Raw genomic sequence first — 21,885 nt, 5'->3', positions numbered from 1 at the left:
ATATATTCGACACAACCGCAGTATTCGATTCAACAGTGTTCGAGTCATCCGTGCTTAATTTACTAAGATAAAGAAGGGAAAAAATCGGGACCGAACGAAACGTTCGACTCATCCGATGTATTCGATTCAACCGTGTTCGACACAAGTGAGTTTTACTGTATTTGTGTATGTGAAAAATGACATTTAATTCAATGAATGAAAGATGATTTTAACCTGTACGGATGAAAGATGACATTTAGTTTTTAGCCCACATCATCAGATTGTGAGCTATTAAAATTGACCTGCATCCGTGGTACGTCGTCCTTCCTTTTGTCTGTCACTCGGTAAACAATTCTTGTTGCCACTATTTTTCAGAAAGTACTAGTCTAAAGGGATCTTGCTCAAACATATTGTGTTTTGGGACCAATTGGAAACTAACATGGCCGACAGACTGCCATCTTGGAAATTGACAAAGTTTATCACTATTTCTAGGACAGTAATAAAGGGGTCTTTTTTCAATTCATATACAAGTTCTTCAAGATCCAAGTGCTCTGGTCCTTTTATAAAGATCTGGTTCGACGTTCCCTTCTCGTGTGCAGTTTGTGTTTCTCGGGAAGCTGAGAAACCGGCCATACATCTGTGCTGTCGTGGTTGTGTCATTGGGCCTCCCATATGTTGTTCAGTGAAGTAGTCAACAGCTACTACAAGGAGACCCTGCCTTATAGGAACTGACTGTTCACGGGGCAATAAACCAAGCTAACAAATTTCTATATAAAAGCTTTCTCTGCATCCCCTGCTACTAAATATTGGTAATATGATTTGATTCGAGATGTAACCCTGCCCTTAATTGACCATATACATGTAACTGTTGATAGGACGTTAAACAATACAAAACTAAACAAGATGTAACTAGAGATTCCAGAAGGATCTTCTTTATTGATATCATTTAAGTTTGATTCCTCTCCTTATTTGTTTGTTGAAATTCCAAAAACAGCGGCTGGTGACTATCTAATCAAGTTCAAAATATGTTGTGTAAACCTTGGACTTGTAAACACACTTATAAATATCAATAATATTTCCATAAATATTGAAGAAGAAAAAATGTCACAAACCAAACGCAACAATCTTAAAAAAATTTTTTTTTAAATGTCGCATGCAGTAATTCACGAGAAACACTAGTCCCAATATCTAAAATGGCTGCTAGCGGTAATCTTGAAAAGGGTTCAAAAATGTAACATGCACAATTAGACCCTTTTATCATGTCCATAAATTTTCAAGAAGACCACACTCGTCAGTTCATAGGTGCTTACAGGTGCTTAGCACATTATAAGTCCCAAAACCGATTATAGACTAATATAAACGTGCTAAGCACCTATGGTTAGTTCTTGAGAAAGAGTGGTAAAAACTTCAAATGTCAAAATCCAAAATTACTGCTGAAGGCCATCTTGAAAATAAAGAAAAAATACAGGCAGAGAATATTGAGTGACAGTTAGTTCATTCTTACTGAAAATCATTAAAACTAGGGCAAAATGAAAACAAAATATATATTTAATTTGCATAATAATTGAGCCCAATTAAGTATTCTGGAAGGGTGAACATCTTCTGCTAAATTAACAACACCCGACATTTAAATCTAGGTCAAGTCCAGGTTGTGACAGGTTTAACAAGATTTCCTTAATGCTCTCAAGAAATTGTCAATAACAAACTTCAAATGTCAAAATGCAAAATTGCTGCCTGGTGGCCATCTTGAATAATAAATAAAATTCATAAAGATCTAAGTGTACTGGTCACATTTTTTTTGTGGGTTGTAATTTTACTTTAAAAAAATAAGTAACACACATTCAGGCTAAAATAAAATGTAACTGCAATCATTAATTAATTTCTATTCTATATTCTCATGTTGGAGAATAAAATGGATTGCAACAAAAGAAAATACTGTTAAATATTTGTCAATCGTTAACATTACATGTATTTTATGGAATTATCTTTTTTATTAATTACAAAAAATGAATCATTACTGTTTTATTTATTATCTAAAATTGAAAGTTAGATCAGAGGTCCGGAAAAAAGGGGGCACCTGTCATTTGTTTCAGTATTACAATTTCCTTTTATGCACAATCATATAGACGCTTTTAATTGTTTGGCCAATAAGGCACAAGCGTTTGTCTGACTACGTGAAAAAAGTATGGCGACGTTGTGGATCGTGGCGGCAGCTGTTACGTGTTTGAAAGCACTTTTGATACCTTCATAGTAAGATTTATGCATCAAAATCAGTTTTAGGGCATATTTTTGGTTGTGCATTATGTTTAACGCTAATAACATTTGTTGGTAATATGTTTTAAAAGATGAATTCTGCAATCGGCACTCCGTAGTTACCAGTTTTGACGGATCATGCACACAGGAGATCTACATGTCATTCAGCTAGCTACTGAACAACATTACAACATGTGGCATGCTAGAAATGCTGACATGTAAATTGACCTGTTTAAACACACGTAAAGCAGATCGTCATAATGCCTGACGTCTGGTGGATTTCTGCACTATTCGTATTAAATTAGAAATATACCCGTCACCCGATTTTCAAAAAGAAATATAATCCCTGGAATATTTTCCTTATAGATCTACGTTGTTAATTTTCTTCTTCTTTTTTTTTTTTTTTTTTTTTAAATTTGTTCCTTTTCAGTATTTTTTTCTTTCTTTCCAAAACAGTAGATCAACTGACTTTGAAGTTCATAGAAACTGGTTAGCCATCACAAACAAGCTCCCTGTGAAAAAGTGGTATTACGAGGTATGTAATTCTAATACATGATGTACATGTATACAGCTGTACTGGGGTTATTGATAGATACTGAAGATACTTTCTCTGAAACTGAAAAAAAACACCAAACGAAGAATAGTTTGGATTCAGTTAAAAGCATCACTTTCAGACTTGCAATAATATCCACAGTAAAAATTGTTGTACAGTAGAACTAATTTTAATTAAATGTTTATATAGGTGGATTGGCCTTTTTGAATCTAAGCTTTGACACTACAATATGTAGTCATAAAACCTTCAGCTTGAATTTGACGTCAGAATTTATAACTCAAAATTAATGAAAAAAAATGGGCACACATAAACAACAAACACTATTTTGTAACTTCAAAGAATTAAAAAAAAAAAAAAAATTAGAAAAGGTGATGCTTTGAAATTGAATAATGTTCCGTTTATAATTATAGAAATTATTACATGGTTGCTTTATTTATAACATAGAAGAATATTTTTTTCAAATGTGTCAGTATTTTCCTTGCAGAACCGATCAGAATGGACGTTGGATTATCCCCCTTTCTTTGCTTGGTTCGAGTTTGCCCTGTCAAAGTTAGCATACTACTTTGACCCTAATATGCTGATTGTCAGCAACCTTTCCTATGCCAGCGACCAGACAATCCTGTTCCAGCGCCTCTCGGTCATCATCACAGATTTTGTCTTTATCTATGCTGTGAAAGAGTAAGTAGTGGATTTGGATCAATCAACTGCTTACTTACTGATTACAAATATGTAAACCGATAAACATATAAATGACAATTGGAGCTATCAGACAGCACAACTTAATTATCAGTTCAAGACGGAAAGACATATTTGAAAAAAAAGTTTTGATGTATTTCTCAAAAATTAGTGTTTGATACTCCTTTACCTGTACGTACATTGCATTATATTTTTGGATAATTTCCTGATTTTGACTATGAACAACAGATCATGTTTGCACTGTGTTAAAAATCTCTTTGCTTACATGCATTGCTAACATTATTTTTTCATAATAATATACGCTAAGGTCTACTTAACTTTTTTCAGTTGAAATTCTGTCTTTTATAGACTACTATAGAAAAAAGGAAGTATAAATTTTCTCAACTTTTTTTAGTCTGTGAAATGTTTCATTTTTAAGGTTTTGCTCGAAGTTTGTCAAGCTACGTCGTCGTGATGAGGATGATGATGACGTCATGGAAAATCCTAGTGTGGTACTGGGTGTTCTACTCATCTGTAATTGTGGACTTCTCATTGTGGATCATATCCTTTGTCTTACAACCTATTGTATGGATACAGTTCAAAAGGTCACCTCGTAAGCCTGTTGTCATTATCTATAACAAGATTTCATTCTTTACCAGGATGGAAATTCCATATCCATAATAAAGTAGTTCCTTTAGTGAGTATCATATGTAGGAACTGCTAAATTTTACAGATCAATCAAAGGTCACATGATCAAGCCACTGTTTCATCAGCATTCTGCAAATTAGGGAAATTCCATTACTTTCTATAGGAAAGCATTAAAGAATTTATGGAAAGCTCCTTAAACTGAATTTTTCCCCTTAAATCCAATAATGTTTTTCTATGGAAAATTTCAAGTTAAGAATTGCCTGAAGTAAAGAAATGTTCATGAAACTAGGGCTTGAAGCTGAAAATTGGTAGCTATGTGTCTGATTCTAAATTTCTTGATTTGAGATGAAGACACAAGTCGGGTTGAGTTAAGTATTTTAGAATATTCATTTTTATAAAGCTAAAGGAAAAAATATTCAAAATACAACCAAGATTGCTGCATTTTGAAGTTCAAAATTCATACATTCTTAATTATTTTGAGTAAAGTAAATCACCCCTTTCCCATTTTCTTGACCAATTAATTTTGTTCCTTAGCATTCAGCACATATTCACTTTCAGTACAACGGCTTCCTGTTTGGGCTCATGATGTTGTCTATCACTCACATGTATGAGGTAGGTAAATACTGAGCAATATAATTCATCATAAAGCAATTTAGGTTTGAGAAATTAACACAACATTTGCCTTTGTAAAGATTGAGATCAAGCAATTTCATTCCTAAATGATATCTGAAGGAGTTTAATACATGTTAAAAATTTTGATGCATTCATTTATATTATAAATGACAGGTCAAATAACAAAACTTTCTGTTTGATAAAGAATGCCAAATCTTTTCTCTCTCATTTTTTTCTTTGTTTGAAAATAATATATAATACTTCGTGAAAATTATAAATGTCAGTCAAAAAAGACATCCATAAATTTATTCTATAAATTAAATTCAAGATGATCAGATAGAATTTTTGGTGTTTTCTTTCTGCAGGAAAAATACATCAGGAGTGCTTTTTGGTTTACTGTGTTGTTAAACTGTAAACATATTTACCTGTACATTGCCCCAGCCTACTTCGTCTACTTACTCAGGTGTTACTGCTTCCAAAGTACTGCAGGTAAGTTTCTAATTTCAGAAGGTCAAAGGTCAAAGTCACATGAAGGTGTTTAGAAATGTTTCTTATATAAATCTTTTTGTTTAAATTTCTGTACAGAGCTTTCATCTTGTAGATCACTTGGAACTTAGTTTATTTTTATTGAAGTTGTGAAAGATTTTATCATTAACATCAACCAAAAAGCAGCAATATATAACTGATTTCATTACTTTACATTAAATCTTATATATTTACAGGTGGACGAATCAGATGGCTGTCTTTTTCACCGCTCCGCCTCTTTGGCCTGGGAGTAGTTGGTCCTTTCTATTTTTAGCCTGTCATTTGGACCCTTTATCTATCTTGTATGTGCATTCCTATACACTTTTTCTCAGAAAAGATCCATTTTTCTTCTGTTTTCCTTTTTAGTTTATTGTTCAGTTTATGCTACCTCTATAAAAGAAAGGGTGTTATCTCCCTTTGATCAAAAGGCAAAGTAACATGAACAAAATTGTGACTAGCATAAAAATTGATTGGAAGTTGCAGTGTTATTTGACAATGTGTAACAAGCACCAGCGATGTTCAGATGTTCAGAAAAAAAATGGAAATTAATTGAAATATTAAATGAAGTCAATCAGATGCCAGAATTGTAAAGTTGATTAAATTAGAGCTAAAAAATGACTTTTTCTTATCTAAATAAAACAACTCTAAGCAAGTATAATTCTTTACATAAAGTGGCTTATTTGGAGAACTAGAGACTTGAAAGGGTGTCATTTTCATGTGATGTTGTTTTTTGTAGATTTATAAATAGAAAAACAAATGTGCAAATTCAAAACTTAAATAGCTGAGATATGTATGACTGAAATTATTCTGAAGTTTACCTATGAAACCGATTATAATTGGTAAATAATTGGTAATGTGCATCATATTTGATATCAATTATGAAAATACCTTGTAGAACAAATTCCCATTAACAGTAAACTCAACACATACGGCTAAAACAAATCATTATTTGGTTAATAAAATCTATAAAAAAAATGTTTTTTTAACAATAAAATGATTAATAACTCCCTAATCTCATTTCAGACAAATTGGCCCAAGCATCAAATAATTAACTTTATTCAGCCTAAGTTACTTTAGAAATTTGTAATGCTGTGTTAGTATTTGTACATATGGTTAACAACAATACATATTTCTATTGTATTTACAACCTATCTATAGACTAATTCTTATTTCAGAACCAGCTACCTCAGGTAGTATCCCGATTATTTCCCTTTAAACGGGGACTGTGTCATGCTTACTGGGCTCCAAACTTCTGGGCATTGTACAACATAGCTGACAAAGGCGCAGCCATTGTAGGTAAGTTCTACAGCCCCATGTTATCAGTAGAGTGTTAAATACGTTCCTTGAAATACTGAAGTCTGTTGTTTAATTTTGTTTATTAAAAAAATTTCTAAAAAAAATAATAATAAAAAAATATTAAATTTTATAAACTCAGTGGAGTTGCAGAGATTTAAAAAAAAATGCTAAAAAAAATACAATTAATGAAATAGTGACATAAAATTAAAAATGAAATACATGTAATAAGATTAAAAAAAATACTTTGAATAAACAAGTACAGTACACTATTGAAATACTGAAATGTTAGTATACAAGGACCTTCAATTACATATCAAAAGAATTATCACAATAAAAAAAACTTTATGTTATTTCCATTGATTAAGACATGTTCAGTTAAAATATCTGGTATAGCACATTTTTACAGTATTATGGAACAAGATTTATCTTTATGATTTGATTTACTCTATGAAAGTGTTAAAAAAAAATTCTTGCTATTTATGACTTTCACTACTGGTACCTTTATGCATAACTGGAAATTTATAGTCAATTTGGCTTTATTTCAAATAGCCTAAGGATTCTTTGTTCCAGTACCTGGCAATAGGCCAGTGCCTGACAATAAAGCCCAAATCTGTCTATTCCAGTTCAGTAAAAATAACAAAAAGTTCTATTTCCTAGTCCTGTAGTAATTTGAACCCCCTATTTTAGCTATAGTTTATGTATTGCCCCCATCCCCTCTGCCCCCAGGCTGAAAACAGGATAAATACAGCTACATAGATAACTATACACTTATAATATATAGCCTGATTTTTACTTTGTAGCAAAGAAATTAGAGTTGATCAATGGTACAAACGAGGCGGTTATGACAGGTGGACTGGTACAGGAATTTGAACATGCTATACTGCCATCAATACCTCCTATTGTAACTCTGGCTGCTACAGTACTCTCCATACTTGTAAGTTACCTTCTTTGTTTTAAAATATCTAAAATGTTCAGAAATATGTGATGACCATTGTGAAAATGGGAGCCTTTCAGGTTTTTTTCTGGAGGCTTTTTGGGGCCATTAATGAGCCCCATTCCAAATTGAAATAATTTCATCTTTAAGCCAAATTCCCAAAATTTGAAGTTTACTCCTGAAAAAATCAAATTTTCTTCCCAAAATTAGACAAAAAGTCCCTTTCCCAAACCAATGAGAAAAAGCTCTGCCTTTCAAAATTTTTTTGTCAGATTACTGTTATCAAATAACCGAAAAATACAACTTTTCCAACCTGATTAAATTATTTTTTAACACGATTTAAGATAAAATGGTTTTGGTTTTTGAATTTTAACCCCAATAAATGAAAATGAAATGGAAGGTACTGTATTGCTGTTGTTGAAAGTGTTCAGATCCATAAAATTCATGATCTATCATTACATTCTCTCAAACGATTATTATTGATTAATCATAGATAGAAAGGGAAATATATCTACAAAAAATATTCATCAAAATGAGGGGAAATACAGTGGATAACTTTTAAGGAATTTAGAGCTATGTTTTAAAATGTTGTTTTAAAATGTAAATTTATAAATAATTTGGTCATTTTAATACTTTTAAGAGACAAAAATTTAACAATATCGTTATTTAATGTAATTATATAGATATTTTGTCTAACAATTTCTGTGATACTCTCTCCTTTCATTTTGTGTAAAATTTACATCTCTTGATAAGTTATGGAGTAATCTAGTTTTTACTGCACAGAATATTTTATTGATATCATTTTTTTTCAGCCAGTGCTTTTGAACCTCTGGTGGAGCCCCAAGGGACCCAGAAGTTTCCTTAGAGCTTTGATTCTCTGTGGATTTGGCTCCTTCATGTTTGGTTGGCATGTACACGAAAAGGCTATCCTCCTCATCATACTCCCTATGAGGTAGGTAGACCAGTTTCCTGTTTAGACAGTATGTCCGGTTCATCAGTCAACGGTTGTGAGTAACATCCTCCTTGATCTGGGGAGATATCTGGTCCTCAGATAGCATTGGGGTAATGGTTAGCATGTCCGGTTCATCGGTCAACGGCATACTCCTTAATCTAGGGAGAAGCTAGAAGTTAGGAGAAAGGAGAAACTGAAGAGTCTAGATATTAGGGGATGCTGAATACTTTTTGGCAGCGGTAAAATATCTGACCTCTGACCCCTGACCCAAGGTCTGCTACTTCTTACCTTAGGCTGCCTATAAGGGATGTATCCAATTTTTCTAATCTTATGTGAAAAGCTATTAGGGTCACCTGCCTGACCACAAGGTTTTTTTCCGGTCATCCAGTTTCTTCCAACAGTAAGACCCCTCATTCACTTATATCTAGGCCAACCAGTGACTAGCATAAGTTGATGTAACTTGATCCACAATTTACGGGTGTTGTGTCAGTGGTCAGTATGGGGTAGCCTGTCTGGTCAAATGAAGCACCAACATCAGTGTTATAGTTAAATGCTGCAGAGATATATGATTTTATTTTAAACAAGGACATCAGGGGAAAATATTGACCAAGGGTTGATCCCTAATTTTGTAGGTGTAAGGATAAACACTATACAAATTCATTGAGATACATGGGATATAATCCTTGCATAATTACCTAGAAGCCATAGAAAGGTTAAATGATTTATATTTGTATATTTGAACAGTTTACTGGTGGTAGAAAAGAAGAAAGATGCCCAGCTGTTCTTGGTTTTGTCCACCGTCGGCCATTACTCCCTGTTCCCACTACTGTTCTCACCAGCAGGTAAGATAACTCTAAACTTGATTAACATTGTCACCCTTACCCTATAACCAGTTATACATCACCCTTACCCTATAACCAGTTATACATCACCCTTACCCTATAACCAGTTATACATCACCCTTACCCTATAACCAGTTATACATCACCCTTACCCTATAACCAGTTATACATCACCCTTACCCTGTAACCAGTTATACATCACCCTTACCCTATAACCAGTAACATCTTCTTCATCCTGTAACCAATTATTCATGCTGTAACTAAATCATCCTCATCCTGAAACCAAATCTCTTTAATCCTGTAACAAAATCACTTTCATGGTGTGACCAAATCACCTTCATCCTGTGACCAAATCACCTTAATCCTGTAACCAAATCCTCTCATCCTGTAACCAAATCCTCTCATCCTGTAACCAAATCACCTTCATCCTGTAACCAAATCACCTTCATCCTGTAACCAAATCCTCTCATCCTGTAACAAAATCACTTTCATGGTGTGACCAAATCACCTTCATCCTGTGACCAAATCACCTTAATCCTGTAACCAAATCACCTTAATCCTGTAACCTCATCACCCTCATTGTAACCAAATCATTTTCATCTTGTACCTTCTTGAACAGACACATATCATTACATCAGTAAACAAATTAAGGTTTGAGCATTGATAATTAATTGTTATTGTCTAGGTTCATTGTTAGTTGTATTGTACTAGTATGACAAGAGAGGGCATTTCATAAAGTTGTCATAACTTGTGTCCGATCCCATTGTCACAGTAAAATAAAAAATAAAATACTGAAAAGTATTTTTAATCAAATCTATTGTTTTCTGTTTTACAGAAAGTGTCATCAAGGTAGCACTGGTCCTCATATTTACTCTGTATGCATTCACAAGTCTGGGCAACATTTACAGGTAGGTACAAATGTTACAGAAATTCTTCCATTTACCTGAAAAAAATCCTTTGGGTTCCTTCAGTTTTCAGAAGAGAAATGTTTCTATTTGTGTATTGGTCCCCTACTGGTGAAACTGGGGAACTATATAGATTTCCTCTCCCATTGTCCTTTATAAGGGACAATTTAGTCAAGTTTGTTTACTTTTTTATCATTTCACAAATTATTTCATGAAAGTGTACTTCAGTTCTCCTTATGAACTATCCTTGGTCATATATTGATACAAGTTTATGTTTTCCATGCATTTTTTAATTAATTGTAAGGGGGATCATAATCATATAACCATACGATTTATATGCAAATGAGCAAGTCGTCTCTACACACTTTGTATACATGTGTGCAAGCACAGCCCCGTCTCTTGACTGTAAACAACATTGGTTTGCATTTGAAGCTGTTAGCGGATATTTTAACTATAGGTTGCGGGTCTCGTACCAAACGTAGACAGTGAATGGATAAACAAAATATATGGAGAATTACTGTTAGGTCATGAATGTAACAGATGTGAGTTTTTCGAACGGTTGCGACAACAATGAAGAAGTTCATACAGTTGCGAGCGAGTTTGCCGAGACTTGACCTAGATCGGCCTAATCGGAGTAATGTTGAGTGCGATATTTTTGTTCTGTACAACTTCCATTATCATAATTCCATTCGTACTTGTTATAAGTATTGTTCTGATTACATCATGGATGAAATAAATCACCTAGATTGGTGTTAGCGTTTGTTTGCATTCGTACACAAATGAAAATACAATCTTTTTCTGCATACGTATCGGCCGTATACATGCATGTGTGTACACAATTACATGAACACGAATTCCCGTTCGGTGATCCTGGAATAAACATGTGTTTGGTCGATTTGAATTGTCAAAACAATAAATCATTATTGAATCTATCAATTATGATACATGTAACAACTGTTTGCCACGCATGTTGTTAAATCGAAATCCAAAGAAATAAGTATACATCGGATCTACCGTGTCGTCACATACAACCAACTCTGTTCCCGCCAGAGGGCGCAACAAGTTGCACTATATTTGGAGTATAGCTATATTTGACGTGGGCTTTCCCAAAACTTAAACTGACCATAATGGACATTGGCTACGTAGAGATAATTATTGACCGCAAATGTTTTTGTCTGGATATATGTTTTATCGTTCTGTCTGAATTATAAAAAGCATGCTTGACTGAATTGTCCCTTTAAGTATGCCAAAGTTTGTCAGCACTCTATCGACTTCATTCCTTGAGGGATTTTGTTCAAACCTAATACAATGATAAAGGACCATCATACCTCTGAAAAGATAGAGTCTTAGGGTTGTTTGGTCAAGGTCAAGGTCACTGTTATTATTTTTAGCGGGGGCTGGTAGTTGATATGTGTTCCTTTAGCAATACCCAGCATGCTTGTTTGACCAATTTTCAACATCAATATGACCATATCTTCTTAAAATTAGATAATATTTATGTTCATTCAGGAAAACCTTGCTATAGCACTGTTGATTTCAGGGGGCAATTCATATACTGTACACCCAAATAGAATTCAAGGGTATTTTTCTTCTTTTTAGCCCACCATCATCAGATGGTGGGCTATTCAAATCGCCCTGCGTCCGTGGTCCGTGGTCCGTCTGTCCCTCCCTCCCTCCCTCCGTCTGTCCGTAAACAATTCTTGTTATCGCTATTTCTCAGAAAGTGCTGAAGGGATCTTTCTCAAATTTCATATGTAGGTTCCCCTTGGTGCCTCGTTATGCATATTGCATTTTGAGACCAATCGGAAAACAACATGGCCGACAGGCAGCCATCTTGGATTTTGACAATTGAAGTTTGTTATTGCTATTTCTCAAAAAGTACTGAAGGGATCTTTCTCAAATTTCATATGTAGGTTCCCCTTGGTGCCTAGTTATGCATATTGCATTTTGATACCAGTTAGAAAACAACATGGCCGACAAGCAGCCATCTTGGATTTTGACAATTGAAGTTTATTATTGCTATTTCTCAGGAAAGTACTGAAGGGATCTTTCTCAAATTTCATATGTAGGTTCCCCTTGGTGCCTAGTTATGCATATTGCATTTTGATACCAATCAGAAAACAACATGGCCGAGAGGCAGCCATCTTGGATTTTGACAATTGAAATTTGTTATCGCTATTTCTCAGAAAGTACTGAAGGGATCTTTCTCAAATTTCATTTGTAGGTTGGCCTTGGTCCGAAGTTAAGCATATTCCATTTTTGGACCAGTTAGAAAACAACATGGCCAACAAGCAGCCATCTTGGATTTTGACAATTGAAGTTTGTTATCGCTATTTCTCAAAAAGTACTGAAGGGATCTTTCTCAAATTTCATATGTAGGTTCCCATTGGTCCCTCGTATTGCCTTTTGGGACCAGTCTGTCCTGAAAACAACCTGGCAAACAAACAGCCATTATCGCTAAATCTCAAATTTCTTATATAGCTAGGATTCCCTTGTTTGAAAAGTACTGGAGGGATGTTTCTCAATTTGCACAGATTAGTAAAATGAAGGGAAAAGTAGAGAGAAGATCAATCTGACATAGAAACTATAAAGATCATTCAATGGTGGGCGCCAAGATCCCTCTGGGATCTCTTGTTTTCTAAAACACAAACATATTCGTCTAATGTATCCCGAATCCCTTTAAGATGCCAAAATACAAATCGATGAATAGTGGTAATATAGCATGATTAACTGAATATAATATACTGTTAACCAACACAGTATGGGACAGAGTCAATGTGTCAGATACAGTGAAACCTGACTTAACCTACACAGTATGGGACAGAGTCAATGTGTCGGATACAGTGAAACCTGACTTAACCGACACAGTATGGGACTGAGTCAATGTGTCGTATACAGTGAAACCTGACTTAACCGACACTGTACCGTACTGGGTCATTGTGTCAGATATAGTGAAACCTGACTTAACCGACACTGTACAGGATGAGTCAATGTGTCAGATATAGTGAAACCTGACTTTACCGACACTGTACCAAACTGAGTCAATGTGTCAGATACAGTAAAACCTGACTTAACCGACACTGTACAGGACTGAGTCAATGTGTCAGATACAGTAAAACCTGACTTAACCGACATTGTATGGGACTGAGTCATTGTGTCAGATACAGTGAAACCTGACTTAACCGACACTGTATGGGACTGAGTCAATGTGTCAGATACAGTGAAACCTGACTTAACCGACACTGTACAGGATGAGTCAATGTGTCAGATACAGTGAAACCTGACTTTACCTACACTGTACAGGACTGAGTCAACGTGTCAGATACAGTGAAACCTGACTTAACCGACACTGTACAGGACTGAGTCAATGTGTCGGATACAGTGAAACCTGACTTAACCGACACTGTACAGGACTGAGTCAATGTGTCGGATACAGTAAAACCTGACTTAACTGACACTGTACGGGACTGAGTCAATGTGTCGGATATAGTGAAACCTGACTTAACCGACACTGTATGGGACAGAGTCAATGTGTCAGATATAGTGAAACCTGACTTAACCGACACTGTACAGGACTGAGTCAATGTGTCGGATATAGTGAAACCTGACTTAACCGACACTGTATGGGACAGAGTCAATGTGTCAGATATAGTGAAACCTGACTTAACCGACACTGTACAGGATGAGTCAATGTGTCAGATACAGTGAAACCTGACTTAACCGACACTGTACCGGACTGGGTCAATGTGTCAGATATAGTGAAACCTGACTTTACCGACACTGTATGGGACTGGGTCAATGTGTCGGATACAGTGAAACCTGACTTAACTGACACTGTACGGGACTGAGTCAATGTGTCAGATATAGTGAAACCTGACTTAACCGACACTGTACCGGACTGGGTCAATGTGTCAGATATAGTGAAACCTGACTTAACCGACACTGTACAGGATGAGTCAATGTGTCAGATATAGTGAAACCTGACTTTACCGACACTGTATGGGTCTGAGTTAATGTGTAGGATACAGTGAAACCTGACTTTATCGACACTGTATGGGACAGAGTCAATGTGTCAGATATAGTGAAACCTGACTTAACCGACACTGTACAGGATGAGTCAATGTGTCAGATACAGTGAAACCTGACTTTACCGACACTGTATGGGTCTGAGTTAATGTGTCGGATACAGTGAAACCTGACTTCACCTACACTGTACCGTACTGGGTCAATGTGTCAGATACAGTGAAACCTGACTTTACTGACACTGTACAGGATGAGTCATTGTGTCAGATATAGTGAAACCTGACTTAACCGACACTGTACAGGACTGAGTCAATGTGTCAGATACAGTGAAACCTGACTTAACTGACACTGTACGGGACTGAGTCAATGTGTCAGATACAGTGAAACCTGACTTAACCGACACTGTACAGGATGAGTCAATGTGTCAGATACAGTAAAACCTGACTTAACCGACACTGTATGGGACTGAGTCATTGTGTCGGATATAGTGAAACCTGACTTAACCGACACTGTACAGGACTGAGTCAATGTGTCAGATGTGACAATGGAGCATGTCACCATTCCGATGGATATGGTCAGATGATACAATGTCGTTAAAGTCAGTGGTCGATAAAGTCAGGTTTTAGTGTAATGCATGAATGTTCCTGTGGGAATGAAACAATGTTGGTATTGATTAAAATTATGAAAACGATTTCTATTCATTCAAAACTTTTTCACAAATTTGGGATTTTGTTCATTTTGAATTTACTGTAAATCACTTATATTTCATGAATACTTTATTTTAAAACTTACCTCTTCAGACATATTCATGAATAGATGATCTAGAAATGACTGTGAATTCGCGAATGAAGAGCTATTACAGTCATGGATTCCGTAAGACTCCTATATATCAGTTACAGAGAGCTTGGCTACCAACCAAGGTGTTATTTTCATACAAATAATCACGAAGGATTTGAATTCGCGATTGACAATCCTCACCTATAAATCACAAAAATAAACCCCACATGAAATAAAATTGATTTAGAGTAGTTTTTTGCATCCATTTGCGATTCTTTTGTTTGCTATGAGTGACAAATGCCTTTTTGTTGTATTACAGATTTCCCTGGACTGTTCCTCTACCACTTCTATCAAAGTTAGAATCTGTATATCTTCTTGGCATTCTTCCTCTGGAGGTGTTCAACAGTATCGGACATCCACTTCTCGGGCTGTCCCAGAAATTGCCCTTCCTCCCTCTCATGTTGACTTCAGTCTACTGTGCCTTGGGTGTTTCCTACTGCTGGATCAAATTCTACTGGCTCACATTCCAAGAAAAACCTTTGGTTCATGCGAAGTCTCAGTGAATTGATGAACATCTGGTTCATAGGGAGTATGAACTTCGGGTTAATGAAAAGTCAAGGTGAACTGGGAAAATTTGGTGCACAAAAAATATATTGAATTCAAAGTCAATTAAAATGTGATCTGTGAAAAAAATGGCGGCTTTAATATGGTCGTTGTTGTCTAAAATATTGATGTAGAAATCACAAAGAACAGTAATGAGGTTGAAAAACACAACCTGTAAATGTAAATAAATTTTATCTATTTTACAACAATTGCAAAACATGTTATATCAACTTATATTAATCACATGCTTGTTGGCCCAGATTGAAGTGCAAGGGGCCTTTCACCTTTTCACATCCGATCAGGGGAATCAAACCCTGGTATCTTAGGCAAAAGGCAAGTGTGTTACCACTGTGCCACCCGACAAACTTAGTTATGTAACATTGAAAATATATGTTTTGTATTCATTAAATGTGAAAAACAAAGTTGAAATTGAATACTTTATGACAGGAAATGTTTGTGTGTATTTTCTCTCATGGTTTGGACCATTCCAATTATTATTTCGTGGGTATAGTCATTCGTGGTTAGCCCATACCACAATGATATGATACTACACACAACAGTATTCGTGGTATTGACGTTTGTGGTTCCATTATATGATAAGTGACCACAAAATCAACAAAAGTTTATACACAACAAAAGTTTATACACCAAAAGTTTATACACAACAAAAGTTTATACTTAACAAATGTTTATACACAACAAATGTTTATACACAACAAAAGTTTATACACAACAAATGTTTATACACAACAAAAGTTTATACTTAACAAATGTTTATACACAACAAATGTTTATACACAACAAATGTTTATACACAACAAAAGTTTATACACAACAAATGTTTCTTGTTATACAGCATATGCATGTACTAGATGGGATATGCAACGAGAAGGATCTAACTTTTGGAACAAGTTGGTAGAAATATGACAGTAATTTAAACCATTTTGTCCTTTTATCAATATGCAATTTAAGAAAACCATATATTTTGATTTTCATACTTGTTATTTGATATTGAATATGTAGAAGACTTAGATTTGATAATTCTTCTTGAATATCATTCCAAGATTATATAAATTATGCTAAAGGGCAAATAGGGTCATAAATAGGTGATTATCAGGATAAATTATTTTTTTCTGCAAATATCAATCTGTATCATAAATGGAGAATTTTATCAGTATTCATTTATAATTATTGATGCGTACTTTTTATTTTGCTTCAAAAACTTTTTATATGGTGTGATTTTACAGATGTCAAGAATGTATAATATATGCAATACATGTAACATACTGCACAACATGAAATTTTAGTTATATGCTAATATTCGTGGTTTTCAAGGTCAATGTGTAAGGAACCTCAAAAATAAAAATAAAAGTAAGCCAAAATACGATGACTTCTGTTAGATTAGGTATCCTTGAATGTTTGTCGCAAGAAAATATCAAAATAGTTTAAAACCACGAAAAAAGTATAGACTCTCAAATATTTCATGTTGTGCAGTAATGATATACTTCTTCCAAAAATATGATATACCAAATACAGTTTGTATTATAGATAAATTTGTATATTTTGTATGTCATTTTACCAACATATAAATACTTGGGTGTTCTATGTAAAATTACAGATCATTTGATGTCTGCATAAATAGGCCATATTCATCTTTATTATTTTTCTTGAATTTGCAAAAAAAACTTTATCTTTACCTTGGCGTTTTTCACAAAATAAAGTAAAATAATAAAGCAATTATAGCATTTAAAATTCGTCCTTGATCAATATTTTTCTTAGGTCGATATAACCATGTATCGACCTCATTAAAATGCTATATTTGTATAATACAGCCATGTATATTTATGTACTTCAGGACTATTTCACATTTTATCTATGAAGAGCTTATAGATATGCTGTGAAAATTTATTTTCTGTTGACACAAGCCAACATAGATAGATACACTTTGTAGGCGACGATTTACAGGACGATCTCCTAAACAGGATTTTTCAAAAATATTTTCCGATGATACAAGCTTTTGAACTTTGTAATTTTTCATTGAAGGGCCATAAACAAGATTGCTGACAAAAAACTTGTGTACAGAGAAATGTGGAAACATTAATGTCAATGAGAAAATTGGCTTATAATTCACTGTTGGGGCCCCATGAGTGTTTTGTAACTGGGTAATAGTAATTTATAAGTTGGCAACAAGAAAAAGTAGACGGACCTTGTTTGAACAGAATAAAATACAAGCCTCACAAAAACTTTTGAGCCTTTATTTATTTATTGGATAATAATTTGTGGGGCATATAGGGGTCATCAGTTTGGATCACTCGTTCAAAGATTTTAAATTTATAAAGTGGAATTTAATGTTGTACAATTTTTTTTCGCCAGTGTTGATCTGAAGTTGCTAAATTTTAAGATGAACTATGTCCTCTCAAGATATTTTTATAATTGTAAGCTGTTATGCAACACGCTCAATTTAATTTGTCATACAATATTGACAAAAAATGGTTTAGGGTTAGATAATTTTAACAAGTGTCTGTCAAATGGAACCCCGTGTAATTTAATGTCACAATATCTAAGAGCTGGATGTATTTTTACGTTTACTTTGGCGCCCTACAGGCACAGAACACACTTGTGAGAAACGCCCAGATGTCTGATGTTATTTGTGAGATTTAGATAACTGTAGTGGTATGGTGTAATTTTTTCTTCGCCTTTCCCAACCAAATTGAACTTGTCCTAAAGAGAGAGAAAATAAGTGGATTTTAATTTCTCTTTAGATATAGACTTGTTTTATTAAATTAGATATACAAGCGAAAAGAATATTCTCCGAAAAATAACAAAATATACTTTCTACGATTTCAGATTTGATTAGACTGATATTGATCGATAATATGGCAGATGATGGCCCACTACTACAACAAAGCAACAAAATGCAACTAAAAAGGAAACTGGGAACAGGATATTCATCCAAACACAATAAATGATTCTAAGTGAAGATGTAAACTGATTTGACTTAAATAACAAATTTAAAAAATGCTGCAGCAATCTGTTTCGAAGAGAACATCAGCCAGTCAAACTCGGAACATAGTGGTCGAAGCTTTGATGAATTAGAGCATATGCATGTGCCTGCAAATACAAAACAGGCAGACACACAGCAGAAAAGAGATATTTATATATTTGGTTTCACAGTGTCTCAAAGACATCCTCAAAAACAGTTCTTTATATAATATTTTCAGTGTTTATCTTCAGTTAGGAGTTATTCTAGAAGTGACCCCTTTTTATTCCTGTCAAAGTTCAAAGTTAAGCAATATTAGCTCACCTGGCCGAAGCTTATGCCATGGTGCAGCTTCTGGCTGTCGTCCATCCAGTGTCTTTCAACATTTCCTTTAAATCCATACTAGTCCTGAACGCCTGAATGAATTTTGATAAAATTTGGCCTGGAGCATTATTTTGCAAAGGAGATCAATTGTTGTATAAATGGAGGGTATGGCTACCCTGGGGCAAGAGGGGCGGGGCCAAATAGGGGAAATTGAGGTAAATCATTAAAATCGTTACTAGTCCTGAACGCCAGAATTGATTTTATGAAATTTGGTCTGGAACATAATTTGGCAAAGGAGTTCAAATTTTGTGTAAATGGAAGGTGCAGCTCCCCTGGGGCCGGCCAGGGCCTAATAGGGGAAATTGAGGTTAATCCTTTAAATACCTGCTAGTCCTGAATGCCTGTGTGGATTTTGATGAAATTTGGTCTAGAGCATTATTGGGCAAAGGAGATCAAATGTTGTATAAATAGAGGGTGTGGCTACCCTGGGGCTGGAGGGGCGGGGCCCAATAGGGGAAATTGAGGTAATTTTTTTTAAATCCCTACTTGTCTTGAATTACTGAATGTATTTTGGTGAAATTCAGTCTGGAGCATTACTGGATAAAGAAAATCTAATGTTGTATAAGTGGATGATGTGACCCTGTTAGGGTGGGACAAGGAGGCCCAATAGGGGAATATAATGATTTTTTTTTTTTTTTTTTAAGAAATCTTTTTCTTTTTCAGGAATAACAGGATTTGGTCCACAGGTAGTTTGAACCATTGTTGGCAGAGGTATTTCAAAGTAGGAAAATATTTGAAATACCTGGTATAACTTAAAAATTAGTATATTTTGCCATAATTACTGAAATATCCAGGTGAGCGATGCAAACCCTCTGGGCCTCTTGTTTGTTAATAACAAATAGAATGTATTAAAGATATATCATTTGACAGTGGGGTTAATGATGGATGTGACTATGTTGTATCTGCATGGTTTTCTGTTTGAGGTGGCTAAGTTGATGAAAATCTGCAAAATAGAGACATTTTTATTGACATATAAAATATGAATTTTGCTGCTAAAATTTGAACAACACTTACAAATGCATTGCTAGACCAGAATTGGGGAGAATTTTTTTCTTCATTTATGATGAATGGAAATAAACAATCCTAATACAATATTATTATTTTTTGAAGAGGGGAAGGGAGAGAAGCCATTTGCATTTAATTTCTATTTAAAGGTAATCATATTATTTCTTTTGTTAAAGTTGTACCAGTCTTTTCTAAAATAAAGCCATGCCTGGTTATATGCCTGTGTCTGGTAATCAGCCTGTTTTTGGTAATGGGCCAGTGTCTGGTAATAAGCCTGTGTCTGGTAATAAGTCTGTGTTTGGTACATATGTAATAAGTCTGTGTCTGGTAATAAGTCTGTGTTTGGTAATGAAGGGGCTGCGGTAGCCGAGTGGTTAAGGTGTTCCGACACTTTATCACTAGCCCTCCACCTCTGGGTTGCGAGTTCGAAACCTACGTGGGGCAGTTGCCAGGTACTGACTGTTGGCCGGTGGTATTTCTCCGGGTACTCCGGCTTTCCTCCACCTCCAAACCTGGCACGTCCTTAAATGACCCTGGCTGTTAATAGGACGTTAAACAAAACAAACCAAACCAAGTTTGGTAATGAAACAGTGTCTGGTAATAAGTCTGTGTCTGGTAATAAGTCCATGTCTGGTAATAAGTCTGTGTCTGGTAATAAGCCTGTGTCTGGTAATAAGTTTGTGTCTGGTAATAAGTCCATGTCTGGTAATAAGTCTGTGTCTGGTAATAAGTCCATGTCTGGTAATAAGTCTGTGTCTGGTAATAAGCCTGTGTCTGGTAATAAGTGAGTGTCTGGTAATAAGTCCATGTCTGGTAATAAGTCTGTGTCTGGTAATAAGTCCATGTCTGGTAATAAGTCCATGTCTGGTAATAAGTCTGTGTCTGGTAATCAGTCTGTGTCTGGTAATAAGCCTGTGTCTGGTAATAAGTCTGTGTCTGGTAATAAGTCTGTGTCTGGTAATAAGCCTGTGTCTGGTAATAAGTGTGTGTCTGGTAATAAGCCTGTGTCTGGTAATCAGCCTGTGTCTGATAATAAGTCTGTGTCTGGTAATAAGTCTGTGTCTGGTAATAAGCCTGTGTCTGGTAATCAGTCTGTGTCTGGTAATAAGCCTGTGTCTGGTAATAAGTCCATGTCTGGTAATAAGTCTGTGTCTGGTAATAAGTCCATGTCTGGTAATAAGTCTGTGTCTGGTAATAAGTCCATGTCTGGTAATAAGTCTGTGTCTGGTAATAAGTCTGTGTCTGATAATAAGTCTGTGTCTGGTAATAAGCCTGTGTCTGGTAATAAGTCTGTGTCTGGTAATAAGTCTATGTCTGGTAATAAGTCTGTGTCTGGTAATAAGTCTGTGCCTGGTAATAAGTTTGTGCCTGGTAATAAGTGTGTCTGGTAATAAGCCTGTGTCTGGAAATAAGTCTGTGTCTGGAAATAAGTCTGTGTCTGGTAATAAGCCTGTGTCTGGTAATAAGCCTGTGTCTGGTAATAAATCTGTGTCTGGTAATAAGTCTGTGTCTGGTAATAAGCCTGTGTCTGGTAATCAGCCTGTGTCTGATAATAAGCCTGTGTCTGGTAATAAGCCTGTGTCTGGTAATAAGTCTGTGTCTGGTAATAAGCATGTGTCTGGTAATAAGCGTGTGTCTGGTAATAAGTCTGTGTCTGGTAATAAACATGTGTCTGGTAATAAGTCTGTGTCTGGTAATAAGTCTGTGTCTGGTAATAAGCCTGTGTCTGGTAATAAGTCTGTGTCTGGTAATAAGTCTGTGTCTGGTAATAAGCCCTTGCCTGATAATAAGCCCATCACTGGTAATAAGCCCATGTCTGGTAATCAGCCTCTGTATAGTAATCAGCCTGTGTCTGGTAATAAGTCCATATCTTGTAATAAGCCTGTGTCTAGTAATCGGCCTATGTGTGGTAATAAGCCAATGCCTGTAAAAAGTTCAT

The 21,885-nt window shown here is 35.2% G+C and overlaps 1 protein-coding gene across 1 annotated transcript; it reads left to right on the top strand.

The window, feature by feature from the left end:
- The first annotated feature begins 2,019 nt into the window (after positions 1-2,019).
- On the top strand, positions 2,020-16,265 carry LOC117336119 (probable dolichyl pyrophosphate Glc1Man9GlcNAc2 alpha-1,3-glucosyltransferase). Its single transcript, XM_033896498.1, is given in 14 exon segments — positions 2,020-2,229; positions 2,689-2,767; positions 3,270-3,463; positions 3,900-4,021; positions 4,653-4,720; positions 5,086-5,209; positions 5,443-5,501; positions 5,503-5,547; positions 6,421-6,541; positions 7,342-7,475; positions 8,288-8,427; positions 9,172-9,269; positions 10,105-10,177; positions 15,294-16,265. Coding segments are annotated over 14 exon segments (1,566 nt in total). The 5' UTR covers positions 2,020-2,164; the 3' UTR covers positions 15,538-16,265.
- Positions 16,266-21,885: the final 5,620 nt, after the last annotated feature.

This window comes from Pecten maximus, chromosome 10, assembly GCF_902652985.1.
Source record: "Pecten maximus chromosome 10, xPecMax1.1, whole genome shotgun sequence".
NCBI lineage: Eukaryota > Metazoa > Mollusca > Bivalvia > Pectinida > Pectinidae > Pecten > Pecten maximus.
The sequence above is the reverse complement of the archived record's forward strand: the minus strand, read 5'-3'. Positions and strand labels throughout refer to the sequence as shown.